Raw genomic sequence first — 21,963 nt, forward strand, 5'->3', positions numbered from 1 at the left:
CTGAGTGGCTTAAACAACAGGCATTTATTTCACAAAGTTCTGGAGGCTGGGAAGTCCAAGATCAAGGTGCCAGCAGATTTGGTTCCTGGTGAGGGCCCCCTTCCTGGCTAGGAGACGGCTGCCTTCTTGCTGTGTCCTTACATGGGAGAGAGAGAGAGAGAGAGAGACAGAGAGACAGAGAGCTCAAGTCTCTCTTCTTCTTCTTACAACGACACTAATTCCATCATGGGGACCCCACCCTCATGACTTCATCTAAACCTAATTACCTCCCAAAAGCCTCACCTCTAAATACCATCACATTGGTGGTTAGGGCTTCCACATATGCGTACTGGGGGGACACAAACATTCAGTTCATAACAGCCAGAGACATCAGTTCCTTGACATACAGGTGTGTCTGTCCACAGGGCAGCTCACAAGGCAGCTGGTTTTCCTCAGAGCAGGTCAATGAAAGTGAGGGAAGGCACCTAAGACAGAAGCTGCAGCCTCTTTGTAACCTAATCTCTGAGGGGACATCATGCCACTTTTGCCATATTCTACTTGCTAGAAGTGATTTTGTAGGTCCAGCCCACAAATAAGGCAAGGGGAGTACCAGGAGGCAGAGACTGGGGACCATTTTACAGACCATTTCTCACAGGTTCTGGGCAGATAATGCAATAAACGACCACTACACTGAGCAGTGACAAGTTGAGTCTAAAAAAGCAGTAATTATAGTCCAAAGTATATAAATAATACAAACAAGCTGAGTCTGTAGAAAAACCTTGAGATCATAATGACATCACAATGAGGATGTTAATATATTAATAAAATGTGCTAACAGGTGGTAGTAATGCACACATATATGTAAGCTATAAAGAAGAGTGATAAAATTAACATACACAACCGAACCACTCAGTGTAAGAGAAGGGATAGCTAACACTCTCAAAGTCTCCAAAGCCATCTCTTCCCTGCCCCTCCAGATGTCACCATCTTGTTGAATTTTGTGATCATTTTTCACTTTATCTTCTTCATTGTTTTACCACAGATATTTATATCCTAAACAAGATATTGTTTGATTTTCCCTGATTTTGACTTTATATTAATATAAATGGAAACATACTGTGTGTATTTCTCTGTGATTTGTTTCTTTCTCTCAAGATTATGTTTCTGAGATTTATCCATTTGATGCCTTCACACTGACATTCTCAATTTGAACCAAACTTCGCTAAGCTCTTCATATATTGCTCTAACACAAGAGCAAACTCAGTATTATCATTTGAGCCACCAGCTTTCTCTTTGCTTTTATATACAGCACTGTATGACTATACTACAACTCATCTATTAATATATCTGTTTGTAGGGACCTTTGGGTTAGTTCCATCTTTTTGCTGCTAGGAACATCATTTAACTTGTTTCCTGGTACACCGTGCAAAAGTTTCCTCCGAGGATACACTTGGGAAAGGAACTGTTGGATCAGAGGCATATCAGCTTTAAGAGATGATGCCAGATTGCTTTCCAAAGTGGTAGTAGTGATTTATACTCTGATCAACAGTGAATAAATGTCCCAGTTGTTCCAAATCCTATCCAACATTTGATATTGTCTTTTTTATTTTTGCCAATCTGGAAGTTATAAAATGGAATTTCATTGAGATTTTGATTTGCATTTCATACATGAGTTGTAACATGTTTACCGCATTGGCAAATGCTATCCAGTGATCGAATGAGACTCTGAATTATATACTCAAGTTTTAACCATCATCCATGCAAATGCTTACAAATTCTTGTTACCTTAACATCACACCTGTACAGATTCCTTGGTTAAAAGTCAAATGCAAAGAATCAACATTTGTGATAATAACTTAGGGTAATGCATGTGCTGCAAAGTGGTATAAGACATAGAAGTCAAACGGTGAATAAAGCAAGCGATTTTCATGGACATTGTGCTTCTTACGTATTATTTCGGTATATTATGTGCAAGTGTTGTAAGGGAATTAAGGGGAAAATTGAGTCACGTACATCTAGTTTATACATTATCTCTGCTGTGCTGAAGGATGTACAAGGAAACAAGGGATAGACCACTGGGGGTTGGACAAATTTTGTTCCTGAGACAGAGCCCTGCAGATGGTGGTGCTTTCAAAGTCTTAAGTTAAGTTTGCATACTCAGAGATTTACAGGGAAATGTTAATAAAGGAATTACTTCCCTTAGATGTTACTCTGTATGGTCAACTTTGGATTGTAAACATGCTATAAAGTTGGGATTGATTAAAATGTTAAACTTAGCAAGGTCACATCCTAATTGGACTATACTCATGAGACACATTCCAGCACAAGCCAAAGGTCCAAGTATAAAGCCAGCTGCACATGGGCAAGAAATCAGGTGATCAGTAGTAGCTGGTGGCAGTCTGTTCTTGGAGGCGGAGCTTGGAACCTGCATGGATCAGCCCGAGCCCCAGGTCTGAGTGGACCTGACTGGGCAAGGAATTGAGCACTGACAGAATGAACAGTGGAAGCTGGGTGCTCCTATGCTGCACTTTGAGCTTCTCTGTCAAAGATATCACAGAAAATAGATCAAGATGATTTTTACTCGTGTATTGTTGGAATATAAATTTACATTTTTGGAAGGAAATTTAGCACAGCCATCAAGAACTTAAATATGTTCCTATTTTTTGACCATGTAATCTATCCATAAGAACCTGCCCAATCAGTTGGGTGATTGTAGATGTAAGTAAAATCAAATTATCTCATGAAAAATTAAGAGTCTATACAGACCCAGAAACCCAGGAAAGTCTAAGCAACCCAGCCTGGGGAAGTGCACACACCTGGGAGCAGCTATGGGTTTGGGCAGCCTGGGGACACCAGGGGTTTCTCAGTGTGCTACCTCCACTCACAGGACTTGGTTACCCTCCTCCCTGCTCTAGCTTTCCTTTGCCATCCTCCTCCTGCCCATTTCGTTTCTACAGCCTCATTTTCTGACAACACCACCTCTTTAGTTGACTCTCAGCATTTCCTTGTTTGAGCTTTTGAGAGGGGAATCTGGCCAGATTCTCTCTCCAAACTACGTGAGAGGTCTTGACCAGTCTGTGGACTGGCTGCCCTTGGATCAGATGTCCTCCCGTGGTCCAATCAGCTGAGGCTAGGATCGGACAGCCCACACATAGACGCTCAGTGCGGTGACCAGTGGCGGTGGCAGTTTTCCTTATAAAAGACAAACACAGTGAACGGACAAAAGCTGTGATGGACATCTCTAGAAAAGGAACCTAAGAAAAAGATTCAGCGATGGGGACTAAGAGATGCATTAAAGTGCTCTTATGGTGTATACACACGCACACTATCCAGCGACACAGTAGTATGATAATTGTGGGCTAGCTGAATGTGCAACAATGAGCAGCTAATGCATTGACTATTAAAGAACACGAGGAAACGCTCACAAATTAATATTACATAAAAAACAGGCTGTAATACCGCATGTACACTTGGATCAGAATTTCCAAAGAAAAATATTGCATTTATTTTTTAATTTGTAAGAGAAAATTAACGGGTTAGTGTTGTGATAACTGGTGGTATAAAAGTTCTTTATTTGGTCACACAGCTTTCAAACGCTCCTTAATGAACTGTTTTTATAATTAGGGGAAATGCTAAACACTGAAACCCACGTTCCTTAGTTTAAGCTGGCCCCAGGCGGCCGCGCTCTCTGGCCCCGCCCCGTCCGCCCCCACCCCGGCACAAGGCACTTTCCTGGGCTGCCCCGGGGTTCCACAACACGTCGCTTTTCTAGCCCCAAACAGCACGCGCGCGTTGGGAGGGCCAGCAGAGGGCTCCGGCCGCGCTTGCAGCCCCGCCTGGCCCCTGGGGCTCCCGAGGGCTCGGGGCGCCACCTCCCCGTGCGCATGCCCTCCGCGCCCCGCCTGCCACCTTCCGGTCGGCTCGCGGACTCTGCACTGCCGGTCCTCCCGCGACATGGCTCCGCTGCGGTTCTCGGCCAATCTGTCCTGGCTGTTCCCCGAGCTCCCCGACCTCACCGCGCGGCTCCGGGCGGCGGGCAGCTCGGGCTTCGAGGCCGCCGAGGTGGCCTGGCCGTACGCGGAGCGGCCCGAGGCGCTGGCGCGCGTGGCGCGGGAAGCGGGGCTGCGGCTGGTGCTGATCAACACGCCCCCGGGTGCGCCGCCGGGCCGGGGTGCGGCGGGGGAGGGGCGGGGTGCCCGAGCCCGGGGCTAAGGCCCGTTCTTTCCGCAGGAGACCGGGAGAAGGGGGAAATGGGGCTGGCGGCCGTTCCCGGGAGACAGGCGGCCTTCCGAGAGGGACTGGAGCAGGCTGTGCGTTATGCCAAGGCTCTGGGCTGTCCCAGGTATCCCTCTGCCCTACCCCCCCGTGGGACCCATGACCCTGCGGGACGTTTGAGTCAGGAAGAAGAGGACGCCAGGTCTGAGACGCTCAGAAGTCTGAGCGCACTGGCCCTTCTCTGCCTCTGTGGTCCTGGTCCTTTGTAAATTGCCCTTTGTGTTTTTCTGCCTTGTGTCATTCTCTTTGCCACTCTTTCATGCTTATCCCATGCCGAGACCCCATGCTGGGAGCTCGGTCTGTCCAGGGAGATAGCAAAGTAAATATTCCCAGCAATCCATTCAAGGTCGGGCCTATTCAAGCAAGCTGTGCGAGCAGAGTGGACACCCGGCAGTGATGCTGGAACTGAGTGTGAAGGAATGGGTGTTTTCTTGAAGGGCAGGAGGTAAAGAATATTCCAGCCAAGGATGCTGTAGCCAGAGGCAAGAGGAAGCTTGGAGTGTTCAGCAGAGTTCCTGAGGCTGGAGATGTAGCCTGCTGGGGTTGGGAGGGCCTGGAAGTCTGCTTGAAGCTGGATGTGGCTGAGAAAGATCAGGAGGTGATGGGAGGAGGCAGAAGGCTCAAAGTGGGGCTATCGAATGTCAAACCCTGCAGAGCCAAACAGGCTGAGAAGGAACTGGCAAGAGGAGATCGTTACTGGAGAGTGGTGGTGCCAAAAATCAGATGGGAAGAGGCTAAGAAGTAGATGCAAGGAGAGGAAGTGGAGATGAACTGCCTGGAATACTGGAGAAAGGGCTAAAATAACTTTGGAAAGAGAGACTTTAATGTGCTTGTCAGGTTGAGAAGGACCAAGGGGAAGGAGAGGTTGAAAGTACGTGAGGCAGGAGTGATGGGTTGACCCAGAGGTGTCTGGGAAAGGGCTTGGCCTTAGGCTGTCACAGGAGTGTCTCTGAAGGTGCTGGGAGGCCCGAGCATCGTGGCCCAGGTGGTGCTGGATTGGAGACCTGGGGAGATAGATGGGTGAGGGCTGGCCCAGAGAGCCAGGGGAGTGGCCTCCAGTCCTTCTAGTCTGCCCCACAGGATCCACCTGATGGCTGGCCGAGTACCGCAGGGGGCTGATCGAGCAGCAGTAAGGGGTGAGATGGAGACAGTTTTTCTGGAGAACCTCAGGCACGCAGCTGGGGTTTTGGCTCAGGTGAGACAAGTGGAAACACATACATACGTGTGTGTGGTTGTGGGTGGAGGAGGGGGCCCACAGTGGGGACACAAGTGAGGCACTGGCCCAGGTCAGAGGGACAGGTGAGGGTCTTGACCAGTGACTGCTAGGAGACCAACGTGGGGAGGAGCCTTGTTCATAGCATCCAACATGGTGCTAGGAGAACCTCGTGGGACTGCTGGAGCCCATCAACACCCGTGTCACTGACCCCCAGTACTTCCTGGACACACCCCAGCAGGGTAGGACCCCAGCCCTGGGCCTGCCCCTGTCTTCTTTGGTTCCTGTGGTCCCCTGAGTCTCACAGCCCCTCCCTGGCTTCTCCCCGCAGCAGCAGCCATCTTACAGAAGGTTGGAAGACCCAACCTCCAATTGCAAATGGTAAGTGGGAGGGCCAACTTCACAGAGGGCCCATGTGCTCCAAATCTGGGAAGGATGGTGGGGGCCTGAGGGGTCTCTGACTGTGGTATTCTCTTCCCCAGGACATATTCCACTGGCAGATCATGGATGGGAACCTGACAGGAAACATCCGGAAGTTTCTGCCCATTGTTGGTTAGAGGGTCTCTCCCTTGGCAACTTCCAAGTCTGCTGTGCTGCCTCCTATGCCTCCCACCCTCTCAACCCCCACATCTGTCCCCAGGGCACGTGCAGGTGGCGCAGGTCCCGGGCCGAGGGGAGCCCAGCAGCCCTGGAGAGCTGAACTTCCCCTATCTGTTTCAACTGCTGGAAGATGACGGCTACAAAGGCTTTGTGGGCTGCGAGTATCAGCCTCAAGGTGAGGTGGGGTGAAGCTCCAGGGGTCGCCCTGGAGGGACAGGTGTTAGATGGGGGCTGTTTTCTCCTTGTGGGGTGAGATGCCACTGCCTCTCTCTCCCAGGAGACACAGTGGAGGGCTTGAGTTGGCTACGTTCATACTGGGATAGGCAGGGCCACCCAAAGGCTGGCCAGTGAGGTCCTGCACACCACCAGCCCACCTCTCGGAGACAGTGAGTCGGCATCCAGAGTCCTCCTCTACATTAAAGACGATCTGCTGAATGTTTTCATATGTCTATGTTATAGGGGTCAGGGTGGGGGGGACACACAGTGTCTAACACTTCAGTTTCTCTGGGTTGCTTCCCTCCCCTTGAGAAGGGACATACAGCTCATGCTCAGATCCTCCAGCTGGTGCCAGGGTTGCCGTGGAGACAGGAGAGCTTTGGAGCCCACCTCCTCACTTGAGGATGAGAAACCAAGGGTCTGAGAGCAAGGGGACTTGACGGTGGTCACAGGTGCTTCACAGGCAGAGCTGGGAGTGGAACCAAGATGTCTTATCTCAATGGCAGTGTCCAGCAGTGATGCCCAAGCAGGAAATGAAGACCAGAGGGCTCCGGAGGGGCAGGTGGCTGACAGTGAGCAAAGCCCAGGGGCAGGATTCAGGCAGGGGAATCTGGGGGTGAGTGCCTGCCACCTGGGGTCAAGAACGCCTGGGACTCCACCAGGTGAACAGGAAGGAGGACCCCCCTTCTGGAAGGGCCCAGGGTGGCCTCAGGGAGTTGACCTGACCCTCTGGAGCCCTGGATTGGTCAGCAGATATGAGTGTTTGGGGAGGTCAGTTCCTGCTGCCAGGCTGGGACAGCAGACCCCCAAGACATAGTCACAAAGCCTTTGGTGTTATTCAGTGTCTGCGCTTGTCATGAGGCCCAGAACGGCTGGCCAGTCCCACATCAGGTGGGCAATTTTGTAGATCCATGATGTGAGGAACAGTGACATTCAGTGGTCCACTCCCTCAGAGGAGGCGGGTCCACAGGGTGAAACAGGCCGTGTTGATGACGGATTCCAGGTGGTGGTAGGTGGAGACCAGCTGGGCAGGGGGGCTCTCGCTGTCCTGGGGCTGTACTGGGAAGGGCTCTCGGAACACCACTGTCAGGGACTGTGGGGAACACAGTAGGGGTGTGGTGGTGAGAGGAGGGCATGGGTGGGGACAGGAAGCAGGGCTCAGGGAGAGTGGGCAACCAAGGCTCCGTGGGCTCTGAGGTGGAGCATTTGGAGTACAGCTTCCCACTGGGCTGACACAAAGCCCCCCACCCCTGTTCTCACCGTCTTTCCCAAGTGGGAGTCCAGAAACACTAGCACAAAACAGTCAGTGAACTTCTGATTCAGTACAACCTGCAGCGAAAGGAGACATGAGAAGGTGACTGAGATTTGTGTCACCTTTGGAGGCACAGACCCTCTGTAAGGCATCCTTTGGAGATGGGAGGATGAGGAAAGGCCTACTTCCATCACCAACCTAACCCCACCTGCACCCAAGGTCACTCAGGAAATGGCTCCAAACTGAACCTCAGCCTCATCCTCCCTGGCCTGCTAGTCAGCCTGTCTGAGAATCACCAGGATAAGTGTCACACTTGATTCTCGAGGCCCTGCACAAAGCCTGGCACCCTAAAGCCAATCGGTAATGGAGCATGCTCTAGCCCTGGTGCGAGCCCTCCTTGCGCCCCCGTCCTGGGTCCCTGATCTCCCTGGTGCTCAGCTGTGTGATCCATCCCTGGCTGGATTCTCCTCCCACTGCTTCAGATAGCACCTGTCCACACAGCTGCTGTCTAGACCTCTCCTGGGCTCCAATCCCTGATGCCCACACACCCTGCAGACAGTGAAGATCCTCTCGCACCTCAGACTCCACTCGCCCCAAGCAGGATGCGTTGCCTTTCCCCCAAACCCACTCCTGCTCCAGCCTTCTCGCCACCCGCAGGAGCACCCCCGTCTGCCGACGCCCACTGACACTACTACAGCCTTATCCTAACTGACCCCAGCCTCTCTGGATGATCCCCCTGCACTCTGAAACACACATCTTCTCACTGCAGGACCCCTCACCAGGCTCCAACTCCTACTTTTTCATTTGAAGTCTTTCTCAAATGCCTCCTCTCCCAAACCTCAGTTCTTGCTGGGCCTATCTCTTTAGTCTCTTTTAATTCCCCACACTTGTGCCCATGACCATAGCTTTTTCTACCTGTCTTTTATTTTTTATTTTATTTATTTATTTATTTTTGAGACAGGGTGTCATTCTGTTGCCCAGGCTAGAGTACAGTGGTGTCATCATAGCTCACTGCAACCTCAAACTCCTGGGCTCAAGTAATCCTCCTCCCTCAGCCTCCTGAGTAGCTGGGACTATAGGCTTGTGCTATCACGCGTGGTTAATTTTTCTATTTTTCGTAGAGGTGGGGTCTTGCTTTGTTGCCCAGGCTAATTTTCAACTCCTGGCCTCAAGTGATCCTCCCACCTTGGCCTCCCAAAGTGCTGGGATTATAGGCATGAGCCACCATGCCTGTCCTCCCCACTTGTCCTTTACCGCAGTGGTCCCCAACCTTTTTGGCACCAGGGACCGATTTCATGGAAGACAATTTTTCCATGGACCAGGGGTGAGGGTTGGGGGCATGGTGTGGAGCTCAGAGAGGTGATGCATGGCCCATTTCCTAACAGGCAACAGATCAGTACTGGGCAGTGGCCCCGGGGTTGGGGACCGCAGCTTTATAGCAATGCTTTCAAAATTTAATGTGTACATGAATCACCTGGGGAGACTATCATAAAATGCAGACCCTGAGTCAGTAGTCGGGGGTGTGGCCTGAGTGTCTGCATGTCGGCAAGCTCCCAGGTTATGCTGATGCTGCTGGTCTGAGGACTCCTCTTTGAGTAACAAGGCTCAAAGCCCAAGAGGTCCTTTCTGGGACTCAAGCCTCTGAGATTAACCCCTTATGATGTGCTGAGAGCACCTGGGGTTATCAGTTCCAGAGCTTGGCCTCAGGATCTCAAGCCAAGGTCTGTGTTCTTGGTGAGTCTTTGAGGGCAGAGCTCTCAGTGACTTCTCAGCAAATCACAGGCTGTGGACTTGATGCTTGAAGGGTTTTCCCCATATCTGCGTGGTCCCATTCCATCTAGGCCTCCCTCCGGAGCAGAGCTTGCTGAGGCTGAGGGGCACATCTGTCATCTCTGATGAGGATTTCTACTGTGTTTCCCATTTCAGGGGAGGGGCAAGGGGACTTACCAGGTACTGAGTTCCCAAGTCTGGGCTCTGGAAATGGCGACAGCTCTGGGGGAAGCGGCTTAGGAGGACCTTGATCAGGCTTTGGTACCAGGAGACCGTCATGGACAGGAAGCAGTCCTGGGAGAGGATGCACAGGCCTGAGTCTGCTGTCCCAGTCACCTCTGAGACTCCTGTGCCCTCCAGCCTGGCATCCATCCTAGCTAGCCCTTTCTGGGGCCCATGTCCCTTACCAGCTGGGGGTCGATGTCCCCAATGGATTTGGCATGGACTGCTTCTAGGAGCTCCTCCAGCTCTGCCAGGGCCAGGCGCCCTCCTAGCCGCAGTCGGTCAGGCCCTGGTGGCTCCAGCAAGAAGAGGCGCTTCCAGAGAGTGTCCCGGCGGCAGTGCCCTCCAGCCAGCCGTACCAGCTGAGCCAGCCGTGCCCGTGCCATGCCCACCTCTGCAGCCAGGGGTGGGAACAGAGGAGCTGGTCCCGGGGCTAGAACAAGCCCTGAGCCCTCCCCAGGGCTTCCGGCTGAGCTCCCAGGAGCCTCTGGCTCAGGGGGCAGTCTGGGTGGCTTCCGGAAGCGGCGCATGTCAGCAGTGAGTCTGGGGAAGAGCTCTCGTTGGCTGGTGAGCACCACGAAGAACTGCAGCCTGGGGTGGGGAGGAGGGCAGGAGAGTGGTGGTCTCAGCAAGAGACACACAGGGCAAGAGCAGGGGCAGGCTGGGAAACGGGCATGTTCAAGGTGGGGTCTGCTGACCGCAGAACGTGCCGCTCAGCCTCTCCTTGCTCCTCAAAAGGTGCAGCACAGTGACAGACGAGCAGAGACACGTCAAAGTCATCCTGGTGGCGAAGTCCCTCAGAGTCCAGGTAGGAGCCGGAGCTATGAAGTGGGGGTCGGGGAGATGTCATCTCTCAGGTTCTGATGAAACCAACCCCACCCCTTCTGCCCGGGAAAACATGGGTCTCCCGACTGCATGCACAGCTCCAACCTCAGCTTCCCCAGAGTGTGTGTGGGGTGCCCCCCAGCCTTACCTGTGCCATGCCGACACCAGGGCATATTCGTTATGTTCTGGGCCCCCTGGCCGGGCCATACGCAGTGGCTTCATGTGGTAAGAGCTGGCGTGGTCAGCCACGTAGTTGTACAGCTGGTGGGCGGCAATGAGTGGTGTAGGGAGTTCCAGTGTCCCTGAGGGGCAAGTTACAGGAGACAGCAGACACTAAGCTGGGATAGACACACTGATGTGGTGGGGTGTGCGGACGGGAGTTGCCAAGGCTCTGACTGGCCGGCAGAGTGGCTCTGCTTTCGTGGGGGGCTCCTGAGTTCCGGTGGAACACTGAGATGGGACCAGAGTAGCTCAGGACAGAGAGCAGGGTACAGGTGACATGCGGTCCAAACTTTGATATGAAACAGATTGTGAAGAACTTTAAGACAGAGACAGACACAGGACAGAAACATGGGGACCCGGTATGTGTGACATGAGGTGATTAACAACATGGGACCACTTGTTCTAGAGACACCTTGTAGCCTGTTCTTTTTCGGGCTCACTGGCTTGTCCTAGGACACTGACCTTGGTAAATGTGATTGCGGCCGAAGTGGGGTCCGTCAGGATGGTGGGCCAGGAAGTGTCGCAGGAAGGTGGTGAGGTGGTAGCCGTGCCGCAGCACCAGGTGGGCGCCCAGCACGTGCTGGTGCACGAGGCGCAGGTGGAAGTCATAGCTGAACGAGTGCACGTGCATCAGATCCCGCACCTTGTCACACTCCTCTGTGAACAGCATGGACAGCTGGGGAGGTGGCAGCAGGGGACGGGGTTAGGGTGTGGTAGCACTGGCCGCCCGGTACACATTTCCCTCTTTCCGTGGGAAGAGGGAGCACAGCAGACTCCCCCTGTTGCTGTGGGCCCAGCACAAGCCCCTCTGCCAGAGCGGTTTCCATGGGAGGCCCTGCTCATTCTAGTCTCACTTTTTTATACTGTCTGTGTCAATAACTCCTGGTTTACAGGAAACTATGGCCATTTTGAGAGACTGGGCCTTTTTACTCTGTCTCCCAGGTTCCACTAGAGTGTGGCACAGATGCTAGATGACCGCAGGCCAGGCCAGGCGCTGTGCTGGACTGACTGCCTTCTGCCTTGGTGCTACAGCTGAATACAGTTTGCACTGCCCGCAGGCTCAGAATGGCCACTGGTGTGGTCACGGCAGCAGAATGAGCACTGACCTAGCCAGGCCACACTGCCTGGCTAATCAGCTGACCAGCCGCCCACTACATTACTCTGACTGCCCGCCAGATGGGGCATGGGGCACAGCATACTGGGGTGCGCGGACTGTGCCTCAGCCTCGTTCGTCCACACCATATTCCTTTGTCCCCACCACATACCTGAGAGTTGACAGCCTGCCCCATTGGGATCCGGGAACATTCCAGGGCAAACTGTTTGACGCAGAAATAACAGCCCTAATGGGAGGGTGAAAATAAGGTCAGGAGGGCCAGGCACAGGTGGGTGTAGCTCTCCCCACGCAGTGCTCCTCCTGCTCACCTGGAAAGCCAGCTCCATGAGGATGATGCCCCCGGGCAATGCCCGCTGCAGGTGGTAGGTGGTGACCGGAGAGCCAGTGCTCTGAAGAAAGGAAAAAGGGGGCAAGGGTTGGGGGCTCGCCAGCTTTGAACCAGCAGTGGGAAGTCCCTTGGGTCCCTGCCTTTAATGGTGTCAGTCTGGGATCAGTGACCTCAGTACATCACTCAGGGTCACTGACCTCAGGCCTTAGGGAAGTAATTCCGTATCAGTGACACTGGTGTCTAGGGCATCTCAGACTTCACTGTTATATGACAATCGAGTTACCTTGGGGCTCCCATCAGCCTTGGTTTTTGGGCAGGAGAAGGAGCCTCGACCCTCAGTTCCAAGGATAGCCATGGCCCGCAGCCGGCTGGTGCTACGAAAAGGAGGAGAGAGGAGAGGCTGGGAAGGCGGGTGGGGTGAAGGGTTATGGCTATCAGACCCAGAATCTGCTTTACATGGGATCGTCTGCAGGGGAGGGAACAGGTCCACAGAGGGGAAGGACTTGCCCAGGGTCCCACAGTGAGTGAGTGGCAAGGCTGGGCTGGAGTCCAGGTCTAGACTGCAGGGCAGGGCTCGCTCCACAGCAGCTGCTACTTCAGGGGGAGGTGAGAGCAGTGCTCAGTGGGGAGGGAGAGACCAAGTTTCTCTCTATTGGTGAGAGGGTACGTACATGCAGGGCAAGAGGGGGTGATGCACGTCTAAGATTTAATTAGGAAAATTCAAGGAGATGCTTGATGCCTGGTTAGGCACTTTCCTCGGAGGGGAAAAGTGGTTCTTTTTTGGTTGGGGGATGGCAGTTTCACGTTTCATAGGCCTGCTGCTCTTCATTTCTTAACTCAGAGGCAAGGGAAGAGAATCAGGGAAGGGACTGGGAACAAGGACACAAGAGAAGGGGTCAACACATCCATTCCTCACACCAAGGGGCTAGAAACCACAACTCTTGCTGGGGGTCAAAGCCTCTGGCGGAAGAAATGTCCCATTTAATCCCCAAGGAGATGAGGACAAGACTTTAGTGATTGGTGATCATTAAAGATTGGTGAGAAAAGAAGGCCTGACTTTAAATTTTGCTCTAGAAACATTTTTTACCCCAGTGTCTTGTTTTAAAAAAAGAATTCAGATTTTAAGAAAAACATAACTGAATGGCAAGTATGCAAATTAAAGTCTTTTAGAGACTCCCATAGTTGGGAGTTCGGGCTGTGAGGAGAGGCACGCTGAGCTCCTCCTCATCGTACTACGAGGGGCCGGCCTGGCCACTGAGAAGGGAGTGGGTGGGCCGAGGAGATGCGGGCAGGCCTCTCTTCCTAAGGCCTGGAAAAGAGAGGGGACCCTGGGAAGTGGACAGCTAGTTACAAAACGCAAAGGAATCGGAATTGGCTTTCTGCCCCCAGGGGTATCTAGAGTAGGGAAGAACTACATTTTACGCTTGAAAAGGTGTCCAACTGAAAACAGAGGAAGAAAATGCCTCGATAAACATAAAATGAAGACCCGAAAGTAACTGTGTGTAATGTGAACAGATCATTTTTCCCCTATAGGGGGTGGGAACACAGAGCAGGGGCCACAAAAATGTGCATCTGAGATTTGGTACAGGATGGGAAAGATGGTTGCAGAGTTGTCCCTGAGCTCTGGGGAGATGGAAGGTGGTGACAGAGGGGCTGCCTATTTCCCCAGACTCAGACCTGTCAGGATTGGCCAGTGAGTGAGCATGACCAAGAACAGGCCAAGAAAAGTGATGCAGGTAGGCCCAGTGCGAGGTCCTGGGTGAGAAAAGGACTTTCCTGGGCCAAGAACCACTAAATCTTAGGAGAGGTCAGTAGCATGATCAGGGCAAGAATCATTAAGAACTTAGGAACATGTGTGAGATTCACGTGTGGATGTACACAAGCACGTAAGCACACAGGATGTGTGTGGGCACGAGCTTTGTGGGAACACAGTTCAGTGTATGGGCATGGCCGTGAGTTCATGAGTTCCACGAAGTGGATGAGGTTTACAGGACATGCACGAGGGCTACAGGAAGGTGTCCAAGACCCTCACGTGCATGTGTGCCAGCTGGGTGAGACGAACACACACAAGGCTGAGTTGTCAGTGTGGAACTCTGTGAAGGGCCGTGGGGCCTCACCCGCCGGAGAGGGGGAGACAGAAGGGAGGAAGGCATGGGCTCACCTGCGGGCGGGCGAGGGGGGCCGCAGCGGTACCAGCACGAAGCCTATGCTCTGCAGATACTGCACGTATTGCTGCAGGAAAGTCAAGCTCAGCTCCTTCAGCCAAGGCTCCTCACGGGCCCCTGGTGGAGGCACATCCAAGGATTCGCAGCTTGTGGGGGCCTCTCGGCTCCCAGACCCTGACTCAGGGCGATGGCGCCGCTGTGGGAGTGAAGATTAAAGACTCTGTCTGTTGTCTGCCACTCCGCTGGGGGTGGAGGAATGGAGGTCACTGTGGGGTATACAGAGATCTCATAGAAGAAATTGGAAGTCTTAAGCCTCACCTGCCCCTCGGAGGGCCCAGATGTCTCAGGGGGCCCATGCAGCCAGGCAGCTGGGTCAAAGAGCAGTGCTGTTGCACAGTAATGCACCAGGCGGGAGGACTGCTTCAGTGTCTCCAGCTCCCCGGCCTGGAGAAATGGGGCAGTGAGTGCTGGAGCAGTGCCAGGCAGGATCACCAGGTTCTTGTGGAGGACACAGGGTGGGGTCACATCTTGGGGTCACTCACACTGATGGGCATGCTGGCTGGGGCAGAACGCTGCTGCCAGGTTACAAACAGGTTTTCCATCTTCATCTGGCGCTCCAGCTCTGGGGGTTGGAGGCATTTGTACTAGTGCCAGGTGCTGTCAACCCTCTCCCTCCCAGCCCAGTACCGTTACCTCTGCGCTCTGTCATCTTGATCTCTAGGAACTGTTGTCCATGGTAGGTGACGGGATCAGGGGGTCTGGGCACGGGACCAAGTGTGGAGCTGGGGCGGGCAGCCGTGATATCCCTCAGGGCCTCATCAAAGGGGAATGTATCCAGGGGAAGGGGACCCCCACCACGAGAGGACCCACTCAGCCAGCCCTGCTCACGGCTCAGTGGGGGGCTTGCACTCCGGATGAGGGTTTCCACTTCCATGGTCGGCAATAGGAATGGGTTTGGCTCCTGAGAGATGGAGAATCACAGTGGGTTCACAGCCTCTGCTCTCGGACCCTCTCTCCTACCCCATGGCTTTGTCTTTCAGACTCTCCCTCCCTACTACCTCTGCCCTCAGACTGTCCCATCTCCCCTGCTTCTTAGCTGGTACTTCTTTAACTGACCCCTCAGTAGCCAGAACTAGAGGAGGGAGCCAGGGCAGCAGGCACCTTTTCATCTCGCACTGGGAAGTCCAACTGGCCATAGTGATGGAAGAGTCCAAGCTTCTGGCTGAGCAGGCAGAAGATAAGATGGGCTCGTGCATTCTGCCACTGCACAAGGCGAACCAGCGCTCGGCCCAATGCTGCCCCCAGGTCTGGAGCCCAGTTGTAGGTCAGGAGCTGTAGCTGGAGGTCAGGGGTCAGGATCAGTGAGATCACAGGATCCCTCCTCCCACCCAGTCCCTGGCCCCCCATTTACCTTCTTATCCACAACCTCCAGCAGCAAGAGTCTCTGCCGGGGAGCGTTTCGTCCTGAGCTCCCGTCACCTCCAGGCTCAAAGCGCTGCATGGCTTTGGCAGCTACAGGGTTAGGGAGGGGTACAATGGGGTCTGGGGGCAGATTGCCCTAGATCCAACCGACCTCCTGCAGGGTCAGAGACCACCCCATCAGTTACTCTGAACCCACCCTCCCCTAGGCCATGCCCTCACCCTGCTGGGTTGGTCTCCTCCACTGCAAGAAGTTCCTTCCCAAAAGCAGCAGATGCCTCTCAGCTGCTGGGTGGGGAGCTGGGCCCAGTTGCCCAGGGGAACAAGGACTGAAGATCTCTGGCTCTGAACCCCTATTGGGAGGGAGGGGTGGACACAAAGGAGACATCCATGGCACCATTCCCTGGCACAGCCTTTACCTCCCTGGGCCTAGATTCCGCCTATCCTAGCCCAGCCTCCACAGGTTTGGCTTCTTACAGGCCCAGCTTTTAGGAAGTCTAGGGAAGTTGTCTTTAATTCCATGAGAACCCAAACTCACAAATGCTGCTCAAAGACACGGACACTGGTGTCTCCGGCCATTGAGGTGACCAGAGTGGTGAACTCAGACAGGACGGATGGAAGGAGGAAGCGGGACACCATGTGGGTGGAACTTCTGGACACGGAGGCGCACCCTGGAAGGCAGAGAAGTCACTGGGGGGCTGTGGGTTGGAGACCAGGCCGGGGTGGAGGGATGGGGGCCGGGGCTGCGACCTCACCAATCTGAACCATAAACTCCATCCAGCGCCGAGTGACACGCGCAAACGCAGGATGCAGGGTCCCCACCTCACCCTCTTCTAGCTGTGTTGTCCGGCGTCTGAAGACACAGCAGGAGTAAGAGCCTCACATCCACACACGACACAGGCACGTTTGTACAAACCAACACCAGCCTGCGACTTCACACCCACGCCCTCCCAGAGCACAACACACGACACACAACGCACGCACACCTTTGTCTTTGCGCTCCAGAGTCCTGGCCTGGTGCCCGCTCAGTTCCACCAGGAGTCCGAACACTTTCAGTTTTGTGACGCCTCCGACCCCGAGTGTCCTCTGGCCGATCCAGGACAATGTCATCCGTTGTTTTGGGGGAACCCAAATCTCCACATTCGGTTTTACTCTGCGGGCAACGCAATGAATGAGGAAGAGCTACCGGAAGAGGGAAGCTATGGAAGGAGGAGGCACTGTGGAACAGTAACAAGTTCGGAGGACTTGGAGGCCTGGGTGCAGACCCTGGCGTCCTGAAGGCTGAGCAGCCTTGGGCAGGTTACTTGACTTTCCTGAGCCTCATCTTCCTCACTGGTAAAAGCTCTACTTGTCTTGCAAGCTGTCATGAGGATCTGACAAGAAAAATGGAAGTGAAGGCACTTACTAAGTTAAGGCTCTCTCTACATCGGCAAGAACTTGCCATGTTCTGAAAAATCCCATCCAGAGAACAGAGAAGTTTTTTTGTTTTTATTTTTGAAGGGATGGGGTCTCACTATGTTGCCCAGGCTGGAGTACAGTAGCTATTCACAAGCACGATCATAGCCCACTGCAGACCTGAACTCTGGAGCTCAAGGGATCCTCCTGCCTCAGCCTCTCTGTAGCTAGGACTATAGGCACGTGCCACCATGCTTGGCAGGACAGAGCAATTTTACATAAAAGATCTATGGCAAGGCCTATAGGGGAGTTGGGGGCATGGGGGAGTGTAGGAAGAGCTAGGAGGCAGGCAGGAAGATAGATGCCAACCCCACCACTTCCTCCCATTACCAGCATATCCCAGAAGCTACGCCGGCCAGCCTTGCTGGGTGGAGTCACAGGCTCCCCAGGGACAGGGGCAGGGGGAAAGGTGCTAGCTCGGCCTGCAGAGTTCCTGGTTTCCAATGACCCGCTCCTGAGACTTCCTGTGGACACCAGACATTAAAGACCCCCATCACTGATCATCCATCCCTATTCCAGACAAGCTAGCCTCAAGACTGGTATGAGAGTGACTTGCCACCTACTCTACCTGTTGGTGAATGACAGTATATGGAATTGATAGTGTGCGTGTGTTTGTGAGCTCCTGATGATATAGTTCTAAGTGGGTGACAAACTACACTTGTTCTGCCAGTGTATCACCTTGATGATGCCCAGACAGGGTCATGGCTAACTATGAATACGTGTTTCTCAAGGCGCCTCTGTCATGCTTTCCCTGAACTCCACCTTTCCATTCTCACCTGCCACACTGTCCTACCTAGATTTGTGACATTTTCTGGACCCCCAGGGGCCTCTTGACCTGCATACCTTGGGGAGTGTCCTCTGTACATAGTGAAGCTGGCAATAGCTGAAGCTCCATGATGGCATCTGCCAGGGCCTGGCGAGCTGCTCCCCGGAGCTTCTCCTCCAGCTGCACAATACTAATGTTCCCCTTTTCCCACACGTCCAATCGAAGCCGTGGGGCCCCATTCTGAGCTGGAAGAAAGAATGGAGGACACTTAAGGGTGCCCCTAGATCCCACCCTACTCGCTACCCCTGCCTCCCACAGCATTAACTGAAACCCCCATGCTCCGACCAAGTTGCCCCACCTGAAGGACTGTCCGGCATGACTGGGCAGCGAATGACCTGAGTCAGTTGCTCAAATTCCTCCTCTTGCAGTGGGTCTGGGGGCCCCGGAGAAGAAGGGGGCCACAGTGCCAGTGACATGGGGGCCCCTCTTTCATCCACAAAGGCCAGAGTGATGCAGGCGACCCCTGGGTAGACATCGACAGGAGGGCTCAGATCTGAGACTCGCAGACCTCCCTTCCCTAGGTCCCCCTCAGCTGCGAGGCTGGGAAAGGCCCTCTCAGCCACAAGAATGAGGAAAGGCTTTCCCACACCTGGCAGTGCCACAGGCCCGGGACCTGTACTGTACCTTTGCCCCCAGTGCCCTGTCCACCAGGCTTGTTATACAAGTAGATGTCCAAGTCAGGGAGGCCACCTTGTGGTGGGAGTGGATGCTGGGGAGAGAACAGCCACAGAGCACTAAGAGCAAGTCAGTGGACAAAACCCTCAGGGACGGCATCCACAGTGGGGAATGGGGTGCAGGTACACATGGGAGCACAAGGAGACACAGGATGACAAAGGTGCCTGGGGAGCACAGGTGTTTATGGGTCCATGGGCAAAGGTCCACGTGGGGGTATCTGTAGAAAACAGTCCCACAATAGGGTGTGTGTGGGCAGGGGGCGTGGGTGTACACAGTGTGGAGAGAGATGACTGCAGTCTCACTTGGAAGTGGTTCCGGCTGTTGCTGTCTGTGTACTTGGGCGAGTGCAGGAAGATGAGCAGGTTCTGCCGCAGGTACCAGGCCAGGGCAGGAAGCCAGGGCCTGCAGGAGCTGGGTAGGGCCAGATGCAGCACCTCTGAGGGGAGACTTCCAGGGGGCTGGATGAACTGCAGAGTGGGAAGAGAACAGAGATGAATGGGGAGTTTCCAGCCCAGACTGTCCCAGCACCTGCAGCTGAGCCTGGGAAGGATGCTGGAGTCTGGGAGGGAGCTGACCTCCACATCAGCTGGTGTCAGCTTGCAGTTCCGAACAAGCATAACTGTAATGACGTCCAGTGTGGCCTCATCCAGGCGCCGACGCAGAACCCGCACTAGCTCATCCGTGATCTCAGGACCTTGACACAGCCATGGTGGGAAGGTGGGGACACTGGCAGAGGATCCAGCTACCCACACAGCAGCCGTTATACCCAAGAGTCAAACAATCCCCTGTATACTGGAGGCAGTATTAGGAGAGCCAGCTCTGGAGGGGGCCAGCAGCAGGCTGTAGTTCTGCCAAGCTACTCACTGTGTGACTGTGGACATGTGAGTTTTACCTCTCAAAGCCTCAGTGTCCTCATCCATAAAATGGGAATTATAATAGCATCGCCCTCATAGGTTTGTTGGAAAGATTAAAAGAGAAGTTACGTGATCTTAGCCCAAGACTCAGTGCACACTAGGTGAGCTGTAAGTATTAGCTGGAATATCCAGCTGCCTACTGGACACCCGAGGCTCAACATATCCCAAACTGAATCACCCTCTTCACCCCAAACCTGCCCCTGCTAGCAGGCTAGAGACACCACCAGCCCTCCTCACAGTCACCCGGCTCCTCTTCCCCAAGCTGCACCTCAATCACCTACAAGACCTACCCACTAAACATCACAGGAGTCTGTCCTTTCCCACCCAGCCCTGCTTGAAAAAAGCCCAGAGCATAGCAGGAACTAGAGGAGAGGACCCAGGGCAGAGTAACAGAAGGCTCTAAGAGACATCCCAGAAGATTCTGGAATCTCATCTCGTCCCTCCCTTTCCCCTGTCCTTACCTGCCTGCCCTACGCCATGTACCAGCAGCTGGATGTGTCTGTCCACTTGGCCCACAGGACGAGCAGCATCTGAACTGCGGCTCGAAGCCATGTCTAAGGGAGAACGAGGACCCTACAGGGACAATTGTGGTCAGGGCCTGGCTCCAGGGAGCACAGGACAAGGGGCGCACGGGGGCACCAGGAAGTGGGAGTGATACATGCCGAGGCTTCCTCAGAGTAGATGGGCTCCTGGCTTCGGGACAGAGCTAGGGAAGGGGGCAGGGCGTCCCCTTCCCATGGCTGGTCACTGCAGGATGTCTCCAGGAGCCTGTGAGAGAGTGGCAAGGTCTCTGTACGTGCCTCCTCCCACACCGTCCCTGACTTATGCTTTACGCCACCTTCCCAGGGCCCCCTACCGAAGATAGTACACAGCCTTCGTTGCTCGCTCCTGATAAACAAACATATTCTTCCGGTTCACCACGGAGAAGGCATTGAGCACAGAGCGCAGGGCCTGGATGGCTGCAGGGGGTGGGGACGGGGTGGGGATATCACGGGCTTAGGAAACTCCCTTTTCCAGATCCTCCCACCCCCTACCTGCCCCTCGTGCCAATCACATACCCCGAGAGACCCCCATGCTGGGCCCCATTTTGAGGCGTGAATGGACTCGAATCACAGTTCCCCACACAATGTCACAGGAGAAATGGCCAGGGACAAACTGCATGGTGGCTGCTAGGTATCCTCGGGGTGCACAGTTCTCATCCGCAGCATAATCTGGAGAAAGGGACAGCACAGGTTAGGGACAGGACACACAGCCCTCTGAACTGGCTTATTTGTCCTCACTCTCGCAAACTCCCTGTCCCTGTCCATTCCGCTGCAGGGAAATGATCATGTTGGGTCACAAGACAGGGCCAGGCAGAGGTGCGCCCTCTAGAAGATAAGCTAGAGTACGAAGGTTCAAGGCGACTTACAGAAGGAGCCAGGGAGAGGTGTCAGGAAAGGCAAAGCATGAGGAAATCCTCAAGATGATGCCAAGAAATTCTGACCCTGTCGTAAGGTATGTCACTGGCACTTTGTAACCCTGTGTCTTCATATGGAGTTGCAACAGTAACGTCATTAAAACAAAAAGGGTATGGTTGCTTATGCACACCAGCTGCGCAGTAGAGGAAAATGATGTCTTGTGCTTTGGAGGACAGCTATCCCAAAGAACCCAAAGGGTGGTGTGGCAGTACACAAGGGCCCATGGCCACAGTCCAGTGCCGTGGTTGACCTTTTTCAGGTTTCCAGGTTGATAGGGAACCTTCCAGTAAGTCAAAGTGGCAGTCTGGTTTCCCAGAGAAGCTGCCGTCAGGTCTGAGCAGCATACAGCCTACAGGAGGCTGCAGAGTTTCCATGTAGACACTCTGGAACGGCATGCTGGTTGCTAAGGGTTTCAGGAGAAAAAATCTGGAGAGACTAAAATGAGCAAGGGCTGTGTCTGGATTCTGACTGGTCTTACAGCTCCGGCTGCTGGAAGTCATTTTGAAGTGAAAGTGCTTGGCTGTCCTTGCTCATCCTCAATTTGCAGAAGATGCCTTCAAAGCCATGGGAGCCCAGCAATTATGGGATTCTGCTTTGATATAGAATACATCCTGGGATGTGCTGAGAAAGATGCACTCTCCTGGAGATGTCAGAAACGTTTGGCTACAGATTTGCTGAGAATGTTAAAAATAAGAAGTGGTCTAATTTTAATTTTAAACCAGAAGGGAGAACTGCAAAGGATGACATGGTTTAGCTTTTCCTCCATGAGCTGGGGTTAGAGGTCATCAGGAGTAGGAGAAGGCAGTAGAAGTGTCAAGACTTCAATTACCATCTTGAGTAGATTATCATGTTTCCTTACCATGCCCAGAAATCTCCAAGGGGTCCTAGGCCTGCCTGCCTGGAGGAAGAGCCAATCAGAAGGCCAGTTCTTCTACCATTTTTCTCATGCTTTGCCTTTCCCAACACCTCTTCCTGGCTCCTTCTGTAAGTTTTCTTGAGATAGTTCTGGAATCCTTTGTGCTATGACCTGTATTCC

General features: G+C 53.6%; 2 protein-coding genes across 2 annotated transcripts in view; one reads left to right on the forward strand and one right to left on the reverse strand.

The window, feature by feature from the left end:
• The first annotated feature begins 3,738 nt into the window (after positions 1 to 3,738).
• On the forward strand, positions 3,739 to 6,502 carry HYI (hydroxypyruvate isomerase (putative)). The gene is made up of 8 exons (XM_012649043.1): positions 3,739 to 4,132; positions 4,210 to 4,321; positions 5,335 to 5,449; positions 5,631 to 5,709; positions 5,799 to 5,848; positions 5,950 to 6,019; positions 6,108 to 6,242; positions 6,345 to 6,502. Exons 1-8 carry the CDS (start codon positions 3,934 to 3,936, stop codon positions 6,416 to 6,418), a joined length of 834 nt encoding a protein of 277 aa, XP_012504497.1. The 5' UTR covers positions 3,739 to 3,933; the 3' UTR covers positions 6,419 to 6,502.
• A 38-nt stretch (positions 6,503 to 6,540) lies between these two features.
• Positions 6,541 to 21,963, reverse strand: part of SZT2 (seizure threshold 2 homolog (mouse)) — a 49,968-nt gene continuing 34,545 nt past the window's right edge. The window contains exons 43-72 of the mRNA XM_012649045.1: positions 20,529 to 20,681; positions 20,327 to 20,429; positions 20,133 to 20,238; positions 19,932 to 20,043; positions 19,132 to 19,250; positions 18,859 to 19,023; positions 18,506 to 18,590; positions 18,180 to 18,344; positions 17,899 to 18,066; positions 17,386 to 17,519; positions 16,587 to 16,753; positions 16,356 to 16,453; positions 16,139 to 16,271; positions 15,823 to 15,953; positions 15,593 to 15,693; positions 15,343 to 15,519; positions 14,875 to 15,142; positions 14,724 to 14,803; positions 14,500 to 14,625; positions 14,178 to 14,377; positions 12,300 to 12,390; positions 11,997 to 12,077; positions 11,840 to 11,914; positions 11,037 to 11,250; positions 10,501 to 10,654; positions 10,226 to 10,348; positions 9,713 to 10,118; positions 9,483 to 9,599; positions 7,544 to 7,612; positions 6,541 to 7,376 (exon numbers count right to left, since the gene is read on the reverse strand). Of these exons, the coding sequence (XP_012504499.1) occupies positions 7,233 to 7,376; positions 7,544 to 7,612; positions 9,483 to 9,599; positions 9,713 to 10,118; positions 10,226 to 10,348; positions 10,501 to 10,654; positions 11,037 to 11,250; positions 11,840 to 11,914; positions 11,997 to 12,077; positions 12,300 to 12,390; positions 14,178 to 14,377; positions 14,500 to 14,625; positions 14,724 to 14,803; positions 14,875 to 15,142; positions 15,343 to 15,519; positions 15,593 to 15,693; positions 15,823 to 15,953; positions 16,139 to 16,271; positions 16,356 to 16,453; positions 16,587 to 16,753; positions 17,386 to 17,519; positions 17,899 to 18,066; positions 18,180 to 18,344; positions 18,506 to 18,590; positions 18,859 to 19,023; positions 19,132 to 19,250; positions 19,932 to 20,043; positions 20,133 to 20,238; positions 20,327 to 20,429; positions 20,529 to 20,681 (4,265 nt within the window). The 3' untranslated portion in view covers positions 6,541 to 7,232. The remainder of the gene's footprint in view (positions 7,377 to 7,543; positions 7,613 to 9,482; positions 9,600 to 9,712; positions 10,119 to 10,225; positions 10,349 to 10,500; positions 10,655 to 11,036; positions 11,251 to 11,839; positions 11,915 to 11,996; positions 12,078 to 12,299; positions 12,391 to 14,177; positions 14,378 to 14,499; positions 14,626 to 14,723; positions 14,804 to 14,874; positions 15,143 to 15,342; positions 15,520 to 15,592; positions 15,694 to 15,822; positions 15,954 to 16,138; positions 16,272 to 16,355; positions 16,454 to 16,586; positions 16,754 to 17,385; positions 17,520 to 17,898; positions 18,067 to 18,179; positions 18,345 to 18,505; positions 18,591 to 18,858; positions 19,024 to 19,131; positions 19,251 to 19,931; positions 20,044 to 20,132; positions 20,239 to 20,326; positions 20,430 to 20,528; positions 20,682 to 21,963) is intronic.

The sequence above is a fragment of the Propithecus coquereli genome, unplaced genomic scaffold (genome assembly GCF_000956105.1).
Source record: "Propithecus coquereli isolate 6110/MARCELLA unplaced genomic scaffold, Pcoq_1.0 Scaffold299, whole genome shotgun sequence".
NCBI classification, from domain to species: Eukaryota; Metazoa; Chordata; class Mammalia; order Primates; family Indriidae; genus Propithecus; species Propithecus coquereli.